This window comes from Myotis brandtii, unplaced genomic scaffold, assembly GCF_000412655.1.
Source record: "Myotis brandtii unplaced genomic scaffold, ASM41265v1 scaffold6, whole genome shotgun sequence".
Classification (NCBI taxonomy): Eukaryota; Metazoa; Chordata; class Mammalia; order Chiroptera; family Vespertilionidae; genus Myotis; species Myotis brandtii.
The window spans coordinates 3,431,082-3,445,585 of record NW_005370271.1 but is presented as its reverse complement, the minus strand read 5'-3'; the positions used below and the strand labels follow the sequence as shown (position 1 = coordinate 3,445,585).

General features: G+C 45.7%; 1 protein-coding gene across 3 annotated transcripts; it reads right to left on the bottom strand.

Moving 5' to 3' along the window:
- Positions 1-373: 373 nt before the first annotated feature.
- CCZ1 (CCZ1 homolog, vacuolar protein trafficking and biogenesis associated) lies at positions 374-13,674 on the bottom strand. Of its 3 annotated transcripts, XM_014550369.1 has the most exons (14): positions 13,558-13,674; positions 13,371-13,464; positions 13,018-13,095; positions 12,559-12,606; positions 11,904-11,987; positions 10,441-10,616; positions 7,290-7,371; positions 5,790-5,851; positions 5,037-5,148; positions 4,504-4,537; positions 3,785-3,902; positions 2,232-2,390; positions 1,833-1,960; positions 374-712 (listed from the first exon to the last, which is right to left on the bottom strand). In XM_014550369.1, exons 2-14 carry the CDS (start codon positions 13,377-13,379, stop codon positions 657-659), a joined length of 1,146 nt encoding a protein of 381 aa, XP_014405855.1. In that variant the 5' UTR covers positions 13,380-13,464; positions 13,558-13,674; the 3' UTR covers positions 374-656. The 3 variants fall into 3 exon arrangements, with proteins under 3 accessions (XP_014405855.1, XP_014405856.1, XP_014405857.1); XM_014550370.1 differs by lacking the exons at positions 1,833-1,960; positions 13,558-13,674 and having other exon boundaries at positions 377-712; positions 13,371-13,457; XM_014550371.1 differs by lacking the exons at positions 13,018-13,095; positions 13,371-13,464; positions 13,558-13,674 and adding an exon at positions 12,245-12,473 and having other exon boundaries at positions 377-712.
- Between the last annotated feature and the right edge of the window lie 830 nt (positions 13,675-14,504).

The window sequence follows — 14,504 nt, the reverse complement described above, 5'->3', positions numbered from 1 at the left end:
GCTTGTTTTCGCCCCGACTCTGGGGGGACCAGGCCCCTAAGGGCAGGTTCTGTTAAGTAAAACCCAGCCAGCTCTGTCTCAGCTGTGAAGCTGCTCGCAGAGTGCACTGGGAGTTTGTTCTACATAACAAAACGCTTTATGTTTAGGCCACACTGGGGCACTTGCACTCAGCTTAGGATATGAGGTAAAAACCACGTCTAGCAATTACTTTGGGCAAAGGCCTTAGTTCACCACTTCAGTTCTAGGGACCAGGGAAGGGACCCCAACTCTGCGAAGCTCCAGCTAGTCAAGTAGCCCCCAGGATGAGCCAGGGGCCCACTGGCCAGTGTGGTCTACACACAGGCAACAGGAGAGAGACTCAATGCAAAACCGGAAGTTTAAAAACTTTAACAATTTATTAGTCTTATTTTCCAGTAAAATATTCACATAATGTCCAAAGAATGGAATGATAGAATGTCATTGGCTAATTCCACATAAATATTTAAAATCTAAAAACTTCAGAGGATCATCAGACTGAGTAGAAATTTGATTCTTCAAAGCAAGTATTGCTTTACTATTGTCATTAATCCAGTCAATAATATGACCAATAACCTGCAGTGTAAACAGAACGCTTGCTGAGTGGCTTTTTAAAAGATGCTTCTGTGAGCCGTGACCCGTCAATCCAAGAAGAAGATGTTATTGAACTGCGTGGCGCAAAGTTTCTTTACCTCCTCTGCAGGAAGAACAGAAAGCAGTGAGTAAGGGAGAGCTTTTCACTCAAAGGTTATATGATACATATTAGTACCTTAAATTCTTCTGGAATAAAGTTGGGAATAAGTAATTATCTGCAATAATGTTGATCTTATTTCTAAGAAGCTGAGGCAAGAAACGTTAATAAACTAGGAGAAAGAAAAAGCCCAACATGCCCACGAGACTTCAGTGCTATTTAACAGAGACACACTGCCTCTTCGAGCCTGGGAAAGCTCAAACCCAGCACCCAGAGGGCCTGAGACACCCACGGTGAGGGCCTTAGGAGCACAACTTCTAAAATCTTGAGAACTCTGATGCAAGCACGAACTCCAGCTGCAGCCATGAGCTGTGGACCAGGTGCTCCAGCGGCCTCTCTCTCGTGACGACTCAATTCCCATTGTACTGAGCCACGGCCTCACTGCGGTTTCTAACGCACACAACTATGCATGTGTTACTAGGAGAGAGAAATGGAATATGCCCTCGGAGACACCTGCAGAAAAAGCTCACAACTAACTTTGCTGACAGGTGGCAGGCACTTGGGTGCATCCCAACTGTCCACTCCCTGCTCTGGTCTCTTGCAGAGCCGCAACGGGGTTGGGTGCAGGGGAGGGGACACCACCCTTGCTTCCAGGCCAGCACAAAGCAGTTGCTGGGTTCGCAGTGTGCGGAGGACAGACGGGCTCTGGCTGGAGCGGGAGGCACGCCCCAGCGTTACTGCTCCCGCACAGAGTGGCTGTCAATTGCTTCATGAGCCTGGCTGCTCTGCTTCAAAGGGTGTATTCTCACACAGGAAGTAAGGAAGACCAGTTCATCCACAGTATGTGAAGCCATGGGATTTTCTCCTTTGGCATTATAAAAATAATTTTCCTTTGGCCATTGTCAAGTTTCCCGTGACACGGGCAAGTTTTTCACATACTTTTTCGAGGAACTAAGCTACAGAAAAACAGACTGGATCAAAAGGTTTCCTCCGAGCAGCGGAAGCATCTGCTTGAAATCGCAACAGTCGTGCTGTTCTATTGAGCATGTGTCTCAGTACAATGAAGACAGTGGTTTTTAAATATCAGAAGCATTAACATTGTGCTCAGATACCAAATCCTATTTACCATTTACTTCAATCAGGTTTGCATTTTTTTGATTCAAAATAACATAGAGCTCCCGCTGGTCAGACTTTTTCCCAACAACCCAATAATCACTCATGGCTTTCACGATGATTTCCTCATCTTCGTCCACCCTGCAAGACAAGAGTTTCAAAATGCAGTCGTTTATTACAAACAGAGCCAGACTGTGAGAAACTATCTACAACAGGAAATCTCAGTCATCTGAGAAGTCCAGGGAGTCCCGTACGAGTGACCCGCGGCTTTGGGCTTAATGATGGGCCTGGAAGCCCAGAGAGGTGGTCGAGCCCCTCTAAGGGGCAGTGGTCACTGGGTTTTGAAGACAATTCCCTTAATGTCTCTGCTGATTAGAAGGGGGCACCTCGCTTGAGAGGTGGTCAGAATTACCTGGTGAAGTCACTGTTGATGTCACCCAGAATCTTCATCAGATCCGGGTGAACAGACGTCAGCGACACACTGGGTGTTTTCCTCATGTGAATCGTACTTTTCTCTGCTAAATTCATGTGGTTGAAGTAGATAAACTTAAACTGGGGTTCTTTCTCAGACCTGTGAGAACAGAGCAGTGAAGTTAACGTTCTGAAAGGGTCTCCAAGTGACACAAGGACACTGTTCAAACTTGGAACCGTGTGGCTGGGCCCTGGACTTTCCACTGCTGGGCCTTCCCGTGGAGAAACTGCATGAAGGTGTGACAGGCTCCTCATTCGTTCGTGTGAGGAGCCTGTCACATTTACGTGATATCTGTGAGGTTCCAATCTGATGGAATTTTCCAGAGGGCTGAAGTGTATTGTTTAAAAAATAAAAATAGTTAAATCATTTTATGACTTTCTCAATAAAAGTATAATGTTTTATAAATGGCAATCACTCAGTTATTCCCTGAATTTTCTGTAAAAAAAAAGGGGGGGGGGCAAACTAAATGAATACAGACTATGTACCTCCTGGCCCTGTTTTTCTAAATAAAGTCTTACTGGAACATGGCCACACCTTATGTTAATGTACTGCCTGTGCTGCTTTCACACAAACCACCACTGAGGAGGTGTAACATATACAGCCACCAAGTCTAACATACTTACTACTCGGCCCTTTTCAGAAGTCTGCTGGCCCATTAGGAGAGTAACATCTCCTTTATCCCACAGAACCGGGAACACACGTGTTCGTGTGTGAATCTGCCACAGAACTGAAGCTAACTACTGTTAACTAGCAACACTGCACCCTCCTAAGTGGAGATCAGCCTTTCTGCTGAAGGATGATAAATGATTTAGTTGGGATGCAGCTTCAGTTACTATAAATGAGTGGGCGCTACCCCACTGCCCCCCAGGTCAGGGCCTGCGACTTCTCAGGGTCCCACCCAGACAGCTGGGCCGCTAGCTCCAGGGCCTCCTGCCGTCCCCTCTCACTGTGCCCTCACTTAAGTCACAGTCTGGGGTCTGGGTGAGAGGCTGAGCGGCCCTGCCACTGGGGGCTCAGGGCCTCTGCTTACTGCAGGGCTTGCAGCCACGTCCCGGGGCTGAGGGTGCGGAAGTCCAGCCTCTGGGTAAGTGGGTTATTACTGTAATACTGTGCATCTAGGCAAAGAAAGCATGTGATAGCTTAGTGTCCAGGAAAATGAAAAGGGAATTCTTATAAAAGCAGAATTTTTGTCGTTAACCCTCACACAGGGTATTTTCCTCCACTGGGCTGGTCGAGTGGGATGTGGGCGGGCTCTCACAGGCCAAGCCTATGGGCAGAGCGGGCACACCTCAGCCCATATGCTCATGCCACAACCAGGGCAGAAAGCTCAGGAGCAGCTCCCCCGGAAGCCTTTCCGACAGGACTGAGCTCTCTGCTGCTCTCTGGAGGCGGAGGGAACGCGAATGATACTGTCCGTTTGCTTAAGGAGAAACCCCCTGACTCTCCCAAGTCCCGTTGCATGCTGGGAAGGAAACACAAAGTAAAGTACTAACCCAGACACTCTTTTGTTGACGTTAAATTGCTCACAAATGTCTGATGCCAGCACCGTGAGCTGGGGCCCCACAATGCTGTCCAGTCTTCGGCAAAAGTCCAATGTAGGCTGCACGGAGGCTACAGGTGAGGCAGAAAAGCAGTGAGTGCGACCATGCTCTGGGGTAAAAAGGTCAATGTTCATTTACTGTCTTGAGAACAATTCTGCCGTCTTTACTGAATTAGCAAGTCAAACCTTTACTGGATCTGGGAGATGAGGCAATTAAATGATCAAATCTCCCTGCCCACCCTCTCTCCCCCTCAATAGAAGAGAAACAGAAAAATCAAAATTATATTTAAGATGGAAAAAAACAACAAAAGCAAAGACCTGTCTCACTGAGAATGTTGACGTAAGCATGTGCTGTGGGTGGTAAACAGGCTGTCCACCCCAAGTCGACCCAAGAAGGTCTAATATTTAACAAACATTACACAGCATGGATGGGCCACGTCCGGGGCTCTTCAAATGTGATCTCCTTTAACTCGCAAAGCCCCCTAGACAGGTGCCTCTGTTACCTCCCACAGTCAGGGGGGCACGGAAGTGCCCAGGTCCTGCTGCTGACAAGGACTCGACTTCCCTCGATGCTGCTATGACAACATGTTGACCATTTAGGAACAGAACACAGCGAATTGTAGAGAGAGAAGGCTTGTCTAAGGCTGGAGTCAGACACAGGGGTGTACCTACCGTCAATCATGAAGCACACAGCTGCGCTCATGGCCTGGGAGGAAAAACACACCCGAGGTTACAAGGCGGCACAGAGGGAAGGCTGCAGAGCCAATGCAGAGACCTGGCTGGACTCCTGACTGGACAAATCACCTTTGTAAAGGTATTTTCTGGCCAACTGGAGAAATCTGGATATGGAGTGAGCACTAGATGAGATTAAGGAAGAACTGAAACGGTCCCTACAGAATGAGCAAGTCCATAGCTGTAAAAGCGCACGAGGCCAGTACTCAGTGAGGTGTGTGCCAGGGGGCGTCCAACTGAGCATGCAGGACGCCAGGCCTTGGACAGTTACCCTCTCACAAGTAAGGAAACTCCTTCACAGGAGCCGGAAAGGAGGCACTATTCCAAAAGGGCACCCATGTTGAGTTTCACAGTAATGTTCATGTCCAGCATCTGTTCTGAGAACACGTAAGAGGTTTGCACACATACCCGTGGACACACACGGGAGTTACTTTGGTGTTAACCTGGAACACTGGAGGGAAAACAGTTGTTACCTTATAAACGATGAGATGGAGGGCTTCGTAAGTGTCATCGGTATTTACAAAGATTTTGGGGAATCTGCATTTTGCTTCCGGATCATTGAGGTTCAAGGGTCCAGTCAGAAATCTGAGAAGCAAGCAAGAGATGACTCGATTCAACTAGGAAAATTATAAACAGGAATATACAGGGTGGGTAAAAGTAGGTCTACAGTTGTGAGCATGCAAAACACTGAGTTCATTCTTATTTATTTTTGCATTAGTTTCCATATGAACAATTGTAAGCCTACTTTTGTCCACCTTGTATAAATGGAGTACATTCTACTTACTATACAGCCATTTTGGGGAGAAACTAGATACTACTTACAAACACCAAATCAGAATATAGAAAAGTAATAGTTTTAATTCACTGGAAACAAGATAATTCCTTTGTTGATCATCTATCTATATATATAAAAGCCTAAGCGACTGAATGACTGGTTGGCCGGTAGCTATGACGTGCACTGACCACCAGGGGACAGACGCTCAATGCACAAGATTGGGCTCCCTCCTGTCTGGATCAGGCCTTCAGGGATCGGGCCGAAACCAGCTATCCGACTTCCCCTGAGGGGTCCCAGACTGTGAGAGGGCGCAAGCTAGGCCGAGGGACCCCACCGCACTGGGCCTCTAGTTATCAATAAAACAGCACAAAGGTAATTCAGGGTTCATGATTTTATCTTTACCAAGGAAGATGATAAACTCCAATACCGCACCCGAAGAACAGAGTCCTACCTTCCATAGTGCTGAAGATTTCCTGGCATTTCTGCCCTTATGGGAGAATCCCTTCCTGCCAACTGTGAACAAATCGATGTTGAGAAATGACTTATTAGATTGTCTACTTTCAAGGCTTTGAAAAGTAGTATTCCTCTACCAGTTGGTTCTGTGCCACTTTCCTACATCAATTTCCCACGCTCCTTCCACCAAAAAAAGAGGGGGGTCACAGACACAGAGAACTCATTTTAACCAGAACCATCACAACATAGCTTCCCTGGGCCCTAAATTCCACCTCCTGATTTAGTGCTTTTACAGCAATAACTGAAATCTCCCATGCGGTTAATGCGTCCTAGCAATGACATAGGTTACTCACTTCACCTTGTATCCCCGATGGGGAGCACTCTCTTCCTATTTTCTAGATGTGGAAACTGAAGTCCACAGACGTTCACCAGCGCACACAGCTCCCAAGCAGGAGGGCCAGGTGTCAAACCCAGGCCCCTGACACCCGAGTCCCTGCCCTCTACCAGGACGTCATGCCTCCTCCTAGACTGCACATTCCTAGTTTTCTTTGCTGAAGATGTACTATTTCAACATGCATAGAAAATAAATAAAAAACACCTCCCCCCCTCAATCCAACAGTCATACTAGCTAAAAAACTTGTTACTCTTCTAAACAATGATGTCCTTTTAGGCTACATAACACTGCAGCATGTGAAAGATTTAGCAAATGAAAAACTGAAACCAGCAAAACCAATAGTGAAAATGCATAGCCAGCTCTCAACATGTGCAGTTTGCACTGAGAGGAACGACTCGTGTGTCCATGTGCACAGGCCATGCTGTACACTGTGGTTTCCTGTTTCACAGCCTGGCTCTTCGGGAATGTGATAAAGCAGTTTTCTGCTGTTGCCACGGCACCGTCACATGGAAAAGCCTCCTGCAGCGGTCCTTCTGGAAGCAGGTGCTTTAGCATTAGACCGCCGCTGAGGTCGAGTCCTGGCCCTGCCACTTATTAGCGGGGTGAGTCTGGCAAGTCAGTTCAGGCCCCCCAGCCTAGGTATCCCACCCGGAAGGCGGAGATAAGGGACCCAGCAAGCATGCACCTCCTGACAACAGTGCTAACAGCTGGCAACAGCAGAAAACTGTGCTGTTGGGGTTAACACTGCTTTGTCAAAGGTCCTGGCATGTTCCGAGTTCCCAGAACCCGACCTAAACACCAGTTCTCCCTCTACTCAGTGAATTGCTCCTTTAAAAACACACCTTTGCTATTGCCTTTGAACGTAATAAAAGGAAGAAGAGCTGACACACGTGGCTTTCTGTGTTAAGTGAAATACAGCTAACCAGGTCTCACTACATGCCACACTGATGATGTAAAATAGGGATCGGAGCTGCCCCAGCCACAACCAATTACTACATCCTCCTCCCACCCCCAACCTGTGTATGTGCATGTGTACATACATACATGCATGCATGCATATACCTACCTACCTACCTAGAGAGAGAGATTAGCACCCAACCGTACCTCAGGTTCGATATGCCTTGGAAAGAGGGATGTGGTGAGGTATTTGTATAAAATTCTCATGTCATCTTGTTCCAATCCACTCCTGAAACACAGAAAAGCAGTCAGAAGCGGGACTGGTCGGTCTCTCCACGGCTCTATGCGAAAGCGCATCTCCTCTCTTTTACATCAGATGGAGAGCCCTTCCCCGACTGGAGGTTCCAGAGGGAACGGGTTCCACCTGCGCCGGCACTGGGACCTGCTGAAGGCCAGGCCTGTGGCGTGCACCGCACGGGCCATTTCAAATAAAGTCACAGGACCCGATTCCCTGGCTGAGTTCCACACAGGACTCTTCGGGGAGCATTAGGAACCACAATGCTCCCTTCAGGACGGAGGTTTCGCTCGGCTTCTGGCCACGCGCAGCGCCACATTCTTTCGCTCAGCATCCGGGAAGGCACTGGGTGCTGCCGACAGGAACTGACCCTGCTACGTCTCAGAAACGGAGTGGATTTCAATTCTCTGGATTTCCGTGTAGGCGAAAAGGAGGAAGAGAAAGAAACCAACCTCAGGCAAACCATCTAATCTGAAATGAGGCGACAATGAGCAGCCTGTGGGAAATGGCCGAGACGCTAGCTGGCATCGGATGCTATTTGAAGTCGGGTCTGTAGGTAGGAATATAAGCTGGGTGTGAATCTGTATCTGGGTATTTTTTCTGTTCAAGATACTTGGGAAAATCATGTGAGGAAATCAGCCTTTATATGAATTAAGCCCGTACACCGTATTCCGGCGGCTCTTTCTTCTTTTTCCACTAAAATCACGTTAGACAAAGTCTGGTCTGTCCTGCCCTCCAGCTTTCTCCCACGCCACCCCTCCTCTACCACCTCTTCTCTTCCAAGGTCCAATTTCCATAACGTCTCGTCCACACACAAAACTAGAAGGGAGCCCTGCACGCATAGGCAGCTTGGTTCTGTTTCTTGCAGGACAAGGAGGAGCTCAGGTCCAAAGGTAAAACCAACAGAGAAGAGGTTCACAGCCAACCAGGCAGATGGAATTGGCAAACCAAACACATGGAAAGGTCACCCACTGGTTTCTTTTGCGAAACTAATTGCGATAAGGGTGGGGGGCGGGGGTAGAGAAACACAAAAGCAAAACAGGCTCTGGGTGTGATTTCCCCTTTAAGACATAAGTCAGTCCCAGTGGGGAGGGCAGCCAAGATAAGCAGAGACAGCACGGAAAGCATTGCGCTGGGCAGCGCTTCCTCAGCTGCCTCCCTCGCAGTAGCTACTGGGCACCCTGGCTCCTGAACCCTCCAAATGTGGCGGTGGGAACCAGTATGGAATACACACTGGATTTTTAAGATTTGGCACAAAAAATTGCTCGTTAAGAATTTTTTTTTTTAAGAATTTTTTATATTATTCACATGCTGAGATAACACTTTAGATATATTGGGCTACAAGATATAATATTGTAATTAACTTAACCAGGTTCTTTTTACTTTATCTCGGCTACTGGAAACTTTTAAAGCGCCTGTGTTGTGCATTACACTCTCACCATCCAGTGCTGTCCTAGACCAGAGGGCAGGAGTGGAAATGCCCTATAAAAGGAAAGGGTGGCATTAATTCCTTAACTGCTGACCACGCCCACTGTGCCTGGGGCTTTGTTTTTATTATTGCACTGAAGATTTAGTGCTAGGCATTAAATCCTTTGGTGCTGGTTTTCTGGGTAGAACATTTTAAAAAATTAAGTTGCAGCCAGCAGTTCAGAGCACAGACCACCAGCAGGTGCTCCCCTCTGCTTGCAGAGGGGCGGAGAGACGTGCGCAGTTATAGGGTCTCCACCAGCTCTGACCAAGCAACTCTCCATCCAGTATCTGCGCCCCATTCCTACCCGCGCTCCCCTACAGAAACAAATGAAGTAATGTTCTGTTAGTTATGCCAGATGGTACCTCCGGGGGAAAGTTCTTATAACTGCACGGCAATCTTCAATGAGTTCAAAATACAAGTTTTTAAAAAACCAAACAAGAGTTCCTTCCTTAGCACAGAGAGACAGACAACCACATGAAGCCAACAAAACCCTGCACTGACGGCCCAATGAGTCAGGACTCCACCCCACAGGAAAGAGCCCCTCATGCTCAGAAGTACAGAGTTCTCCATCTCCCAAATAGTTATTTCATAGGAATGATTTTTTTCCCTTTAAAAAACAGAACTTTTCTTCCGTTCAAAGTGATGCTACCACTTTGTCAAGACTGACTGCTCTTTCTGGTTTATGAATCTACTAGCGGCCCGATGCCCAAAATTCGTGCAAAAGTAGGTCTTCCTTCCCCTGGCTGCCGGCACCGGCTTCTTCCCTCTGGCACCTGGGACCCAGGCTTCCCTCGCAGCCCTGGCTTTGTCTGGAAGGTCCTCTGGAAGGACGTCTGGTCTAATTAGCATATTACGCTTTTATTATTATAGATAACTCTGTGTCCTGTGTTGGTGTCATTGCTAAGTGGACTGCCGTTGTTTTGCTCTGAGACTTCCACGAGTGCTCTGAGGGACGCAGCCACTGCAACGCTGCAAGCGACACACGGCTGTGGTCTGCAGTCTGTGCGTGTCAGTAGAGCACGCCCACTGTTTCTGAAGATGGCACCCAGTTATTTAAGTCAGGGACTTCTGTCGGCAGAAGCACTGTCAAGAACAGGGCTGTGATCATCCAAGGCACGATCCTCACTTAGGGTTAGTTTAGTCCAGAACACAGACTTACTGTCATGTATGGAATATAACATAATCCAGCCAAGATTAAAGAGCATGGTCAGCTCTGATTAACTTAAAATCTAAGGCATTTATTTATAACAGCATTAAGCCCTGAAAAGTAAGTCAGTTCAGTAAGAGGAAAATTCTCTTAAAAAATAAGCCAAAAACTTCGGACAAAGAAAAATCAACTGAGCGCTGGCTGGGCGGCTCAGTTAATTGGAGCGTCACCCTACACCAAAAGGTTGCAGGTTCAATCCTGGATTGGGGCGTGTACTAGAGGCGACCAATGTTTCTCTCTTTCCTTTCTCTCTCTAAAATCAATAAAAACATGTCCTCCGGTGAGGATTAAAAAAATAAAAAGAGTCAGCTGACATCCTCCTATGAGCAGCAGTAATATCTAATCCTATCACAGCCAACACCAAATCCATTCAGGGTGTACCTACCAGATTAGTTGGTCATTATAGAGAAAGGCAGTGTATTTGACTATACTCAGGCTCTCCTCCATTCTATTAATAAAGGACTGGATTTTCAAATAAGTCATTTTATCCAATGGGAAGAAGCTGATTCCACCAAAAATGTCCAGTAGATCGCATGACTGCAAATGCAGCGTTTGCAAATACTGTAGGAAAAAATAAGGCACAACATTTATAAATAAGTACACTGAATATAGTACTCTTTGACAACTGAAGATAATTAGCCCTAATTAATGGTACAACACAACCACACACTGGCAACAGCACGCCGACAAGCCAGCCAGTGGGTGCACCACAGATAACTGGATCTGAAATTAGTACCAATTTCAAAATATAAAGTTCAAACACAACTCATTAATGTTTCCTCAGTATTGTGTTTTCTCTCTTTGAAGTATTTGATTCCTTTTATTAGTGCTTCTCAAATTAGGTTAGCCTCGTTTGTGATATCATGGATATACTTAGTGACGTCTTACATTAAAATGATGTTGAAAGGGCATGTGGTTGAAAGGGCATGTGGTTGGTGTGCCCAGTGATGGGCACAAGAGCAGGAATCAGGAGATGGTATGAGAGTGAATAATTATGGTCACTGAAGTGAAGAACAAACAAGAAAGTAATTCACAAAAACATAATAATTCAAAAATAGGTTACCAAAGGTAGAGGTTGGGTGAGAATTTTCACTGCAAAATTCCATTCGCAGTGAAAGAGAATGGCAACTATTTAGGGACATTCATGTACCACTTGGGAAAATCACACTAATCACCACTACTGTGATAAAGTCTGGGTCACAGCCAAAAACTTTTACCTTGAGCCAACATAGGTTACGCGTTACGTGAACAGAATCAACCATAAGCATGTGCAACTCAGTGAAACGTTTAAATTTTGCTAACCCACCACACAGTAAGTTCACTTTTGAGTAAGCTCACTCTGACGGACGCAGGAGGAGCAGGGGTGAAGCCGAACAATGTCTCCAGAGGCTTAAAGGAGCCATGCACCACTGGTGAGATGCTCCCATCCTACCAGTAGGTTAGGAAAGGAGTCAAGTGCAAGTCTAATGAGTTTCCTCCCTGGGCAGGTTCTGCCACAGTGTATCTTAGGCTCTTTGCCACTTTCAAGTTCAGGGATGTTTGTAGAAGAGAAAGAAACTTGTCTATATATTTCTCTAAAGCAGCCGTTCTCAACCTGTGGGTTGCGACCCCTTTGGTGGTCGAACGGCCCTTTAACAGGGGTCGACTAAGACCATCCTGCATATCAGATATTTACATTACGATTCATAACAGTAGCAACATTACAGTTATGAAGTAACAACGAAAATAATTTTATGGTTGGGTCACCACATGAGGAACTGTATTTAAAGGGCCAGAAGGTTGAGAACCACTTCTCTAAAGATTTGTCTGGACACTATCAAGATTGTAAATAAAATTCAAAATACTTACCCGATGGAAGAATTTCTCTAATCTTTCTTTTAGGAGCTTGACACCTCCATCTTCCATGGCTCTCATAAATGTACCATTAAAAAGCTAAGGGTGTAAAAAGTTTTAAAAAGTCAATTTCCCCTGCCCTTCAATCATCCGGTATGACAAGTTCTTCTTTTACTTTTAGATTAATTTGACTTATTTAATCCCCTAGTCCCTTTTAAATATAGGATCTAGTCACATGAGAAAGGAGGAGTTATAAAATAAGTCACCAAAAATTAACACACTGTTAAGTGATGATGTGATTTTTATGAAATCACCTAATTGTTTTGGGCATGGTTTTAACCTCAGCTCATACCTACGTTTAACTTTACATAAGTATCGTCACCAGACTTCTTAAACCAGATAGTGTGTATTTTCCTCAAGAACTTGGACTGTCTTGTTCACCAATAGGGACACATTCCTAGTACAGGGCCAGGAATGGAGAAGTACTCCGAGCTCATTGAGTAAGTGTACATACAAACTCAATACTGTTCCAGAGGTCCCATAATTTCTTCCCCTCATCCAGCTACACAGTCACCTTGCAATAATCTAAAGAATTAAGAATTAGTTTTAAACAACCCCTGTCAATGGGGGTAACTGGCTAGATTCAATTCAGAAACAATGTCACGCTCACCTTGTACATGCTGTAGCACTGCTGGAGCACGGAACTATAAACCTTGTCCTGCAAACAACACAGAGACACAGCACAAGTCTCAAGGCGAAAGGTAAGAAAATTCTATTACACAGTAGGTAGAGTATAATGACTGTTGGCAAAGCAATATGATGTTTATAAACTTGATCCCACAATAGTTGTGTGCTGAAAAGAGGGGTATTTAAATTCAATTATAAAGCAGTAAGCCTGATTGCAGGAGGGATTTAAACATGGATGATGAGTAGAAGGCATTAGTGAGACATGGTACATCTACCTTTTTATAAGATTGTACTAATGTAAACAGTAGCTAGAAAACCTTACTATGTGTGCCCTGAGAAACTTCTGCAAAGCAACATAGCTTAAAACTGGCCAAGAAAGTCACCCAACATATTTAGGAATAAATGTTTTTCTAAAAAATATGAAATAAAAGAATGACATTACCAACAACTCCTCCTCTTGGTATTCAACAACTGGTTTTCCATCTTTACTTTGCTTTTCAATGATAGGATTCCGAACAACCTACAAAGTTTGATAAAGTGAAATTATACAATGAATCAATTATAAGTTTTAAAATTTCCCCCTAAACTTAAATATTTGATCCTGTCACAACAAAAACACACTTCTTAAAACAGCCCCAAGAACAAATACTGAATAGGAGTTGGATTTTAAAATTGCAACCAATCTTATTGTAATTTTACTTTGATGCAATAGCCAGAGGACTTTCCTAAATTCTTAACAGTAAAGATCACCCATAACTTTACAATTTCAAAAAGATGTACTGTGTATGTAAATACCATGACCATCCAGAAATTTTCCTCTGGTTCGTTGAAGAACTGCCTATTCTTCTGTGTATGTAAAGACTTCGCAGGCTTTGATGGACTAAAGGTCCTAAAAAGGTGAGAAGAATGTGTTGGGGACGATTCTCCAGTGTGAGCTGTAAGAACTCACTGAGCTTTGCAGAAGCGCATTTAAAGGCGTTACCTTGTAAACTGTACAATAGCTTCACACAAGCCGACATTTCTAATTTTTTCGTTCTTCTCCACTTCATTTGGGTAATAAAACAAAATTTTGTTTTCCTCCTACGTATGAAGGAGAAACAGAACCACAGCATTAACATAAACATTTTTAAAATCCTAGCTGTTGAAAATGCTGATTAATGTCAACCTCTCATATCATATATGCTAAAGGCAAAACAAACCAACCATTCCCAAGCCAAAAAAACCCCACAAAAAACCAAAAAAACTTTTCAGAAAGAGAATGATCCTTTCAATGTGTAAAACGCTCCCCAGACTGAAGGACAATTATGATACACATGCCACTCAGGTAGCACTACTGGACAATTACTCTGGCACTCCATCTTCGGAGTTCCTTCCTCATGCTGGTTTGTAATAAATACAACAACGCTAGAAAGAAATAGCGTGTGCGTGCGCGTGTGCACAAACTTCCACCTGCCCGCGAATGACACCCAGCAGGTTCGTGGGCATTTGAACTGACAGCCTTTAAAGGGGCTGTGATTTCCTGCCAGCAAAACCTGGCTCCGGACATCCTTTGGGGAAGTCGCCGTCCCCCCCTACAGCCTACACGAACACAAACTCCTGGAACTTATGAAGTTAGTAATAATTGGGGAATCTCTGCGAGGGTCCTTCCGCCAAGCCCGCGTGACCTCGGGGCTCCGGCCCCCCGCTCCTCCACGCCGCCGGTCGGGGACTTCCAGGAACAAAGACGCCCGCGCAATGTTAGCCACGCCAGGACCCACGCGAAGAGAAGGGACTCGACCCGTGTGCGGCGGACGATTCACCCGGCGAGTCTTCACTCCACACACGGGCACTGATCCGGGACCCGAAGCACCCTGGCTGCGCTGCCAGGACCCCGCGGTACCCGGGACCCGGTGCACTCCTGGCACGCGGGCTCGGTAATGTCGCTGGAGG

Bases quoted from the DNA above. Each gene is read 5' to 3' on its own strand.
- CCZ1 (XM_014550369.1), bottom strand. The intron at 5,852-7,289 runs GTACGGTTGGGT...ATTTGTTCACAG, and splicing joins CAAGGCATATCGAACCTGAG to TTGGCAGGAAGGGATTCTCC. The intron at 1,961-2,231 runs GTAATTCTGACC...CTTGTCTTGCAG, and splicing joins ATCAACAGTGACTTCACCAG to GGTGGACGAAGATGAGGAAA.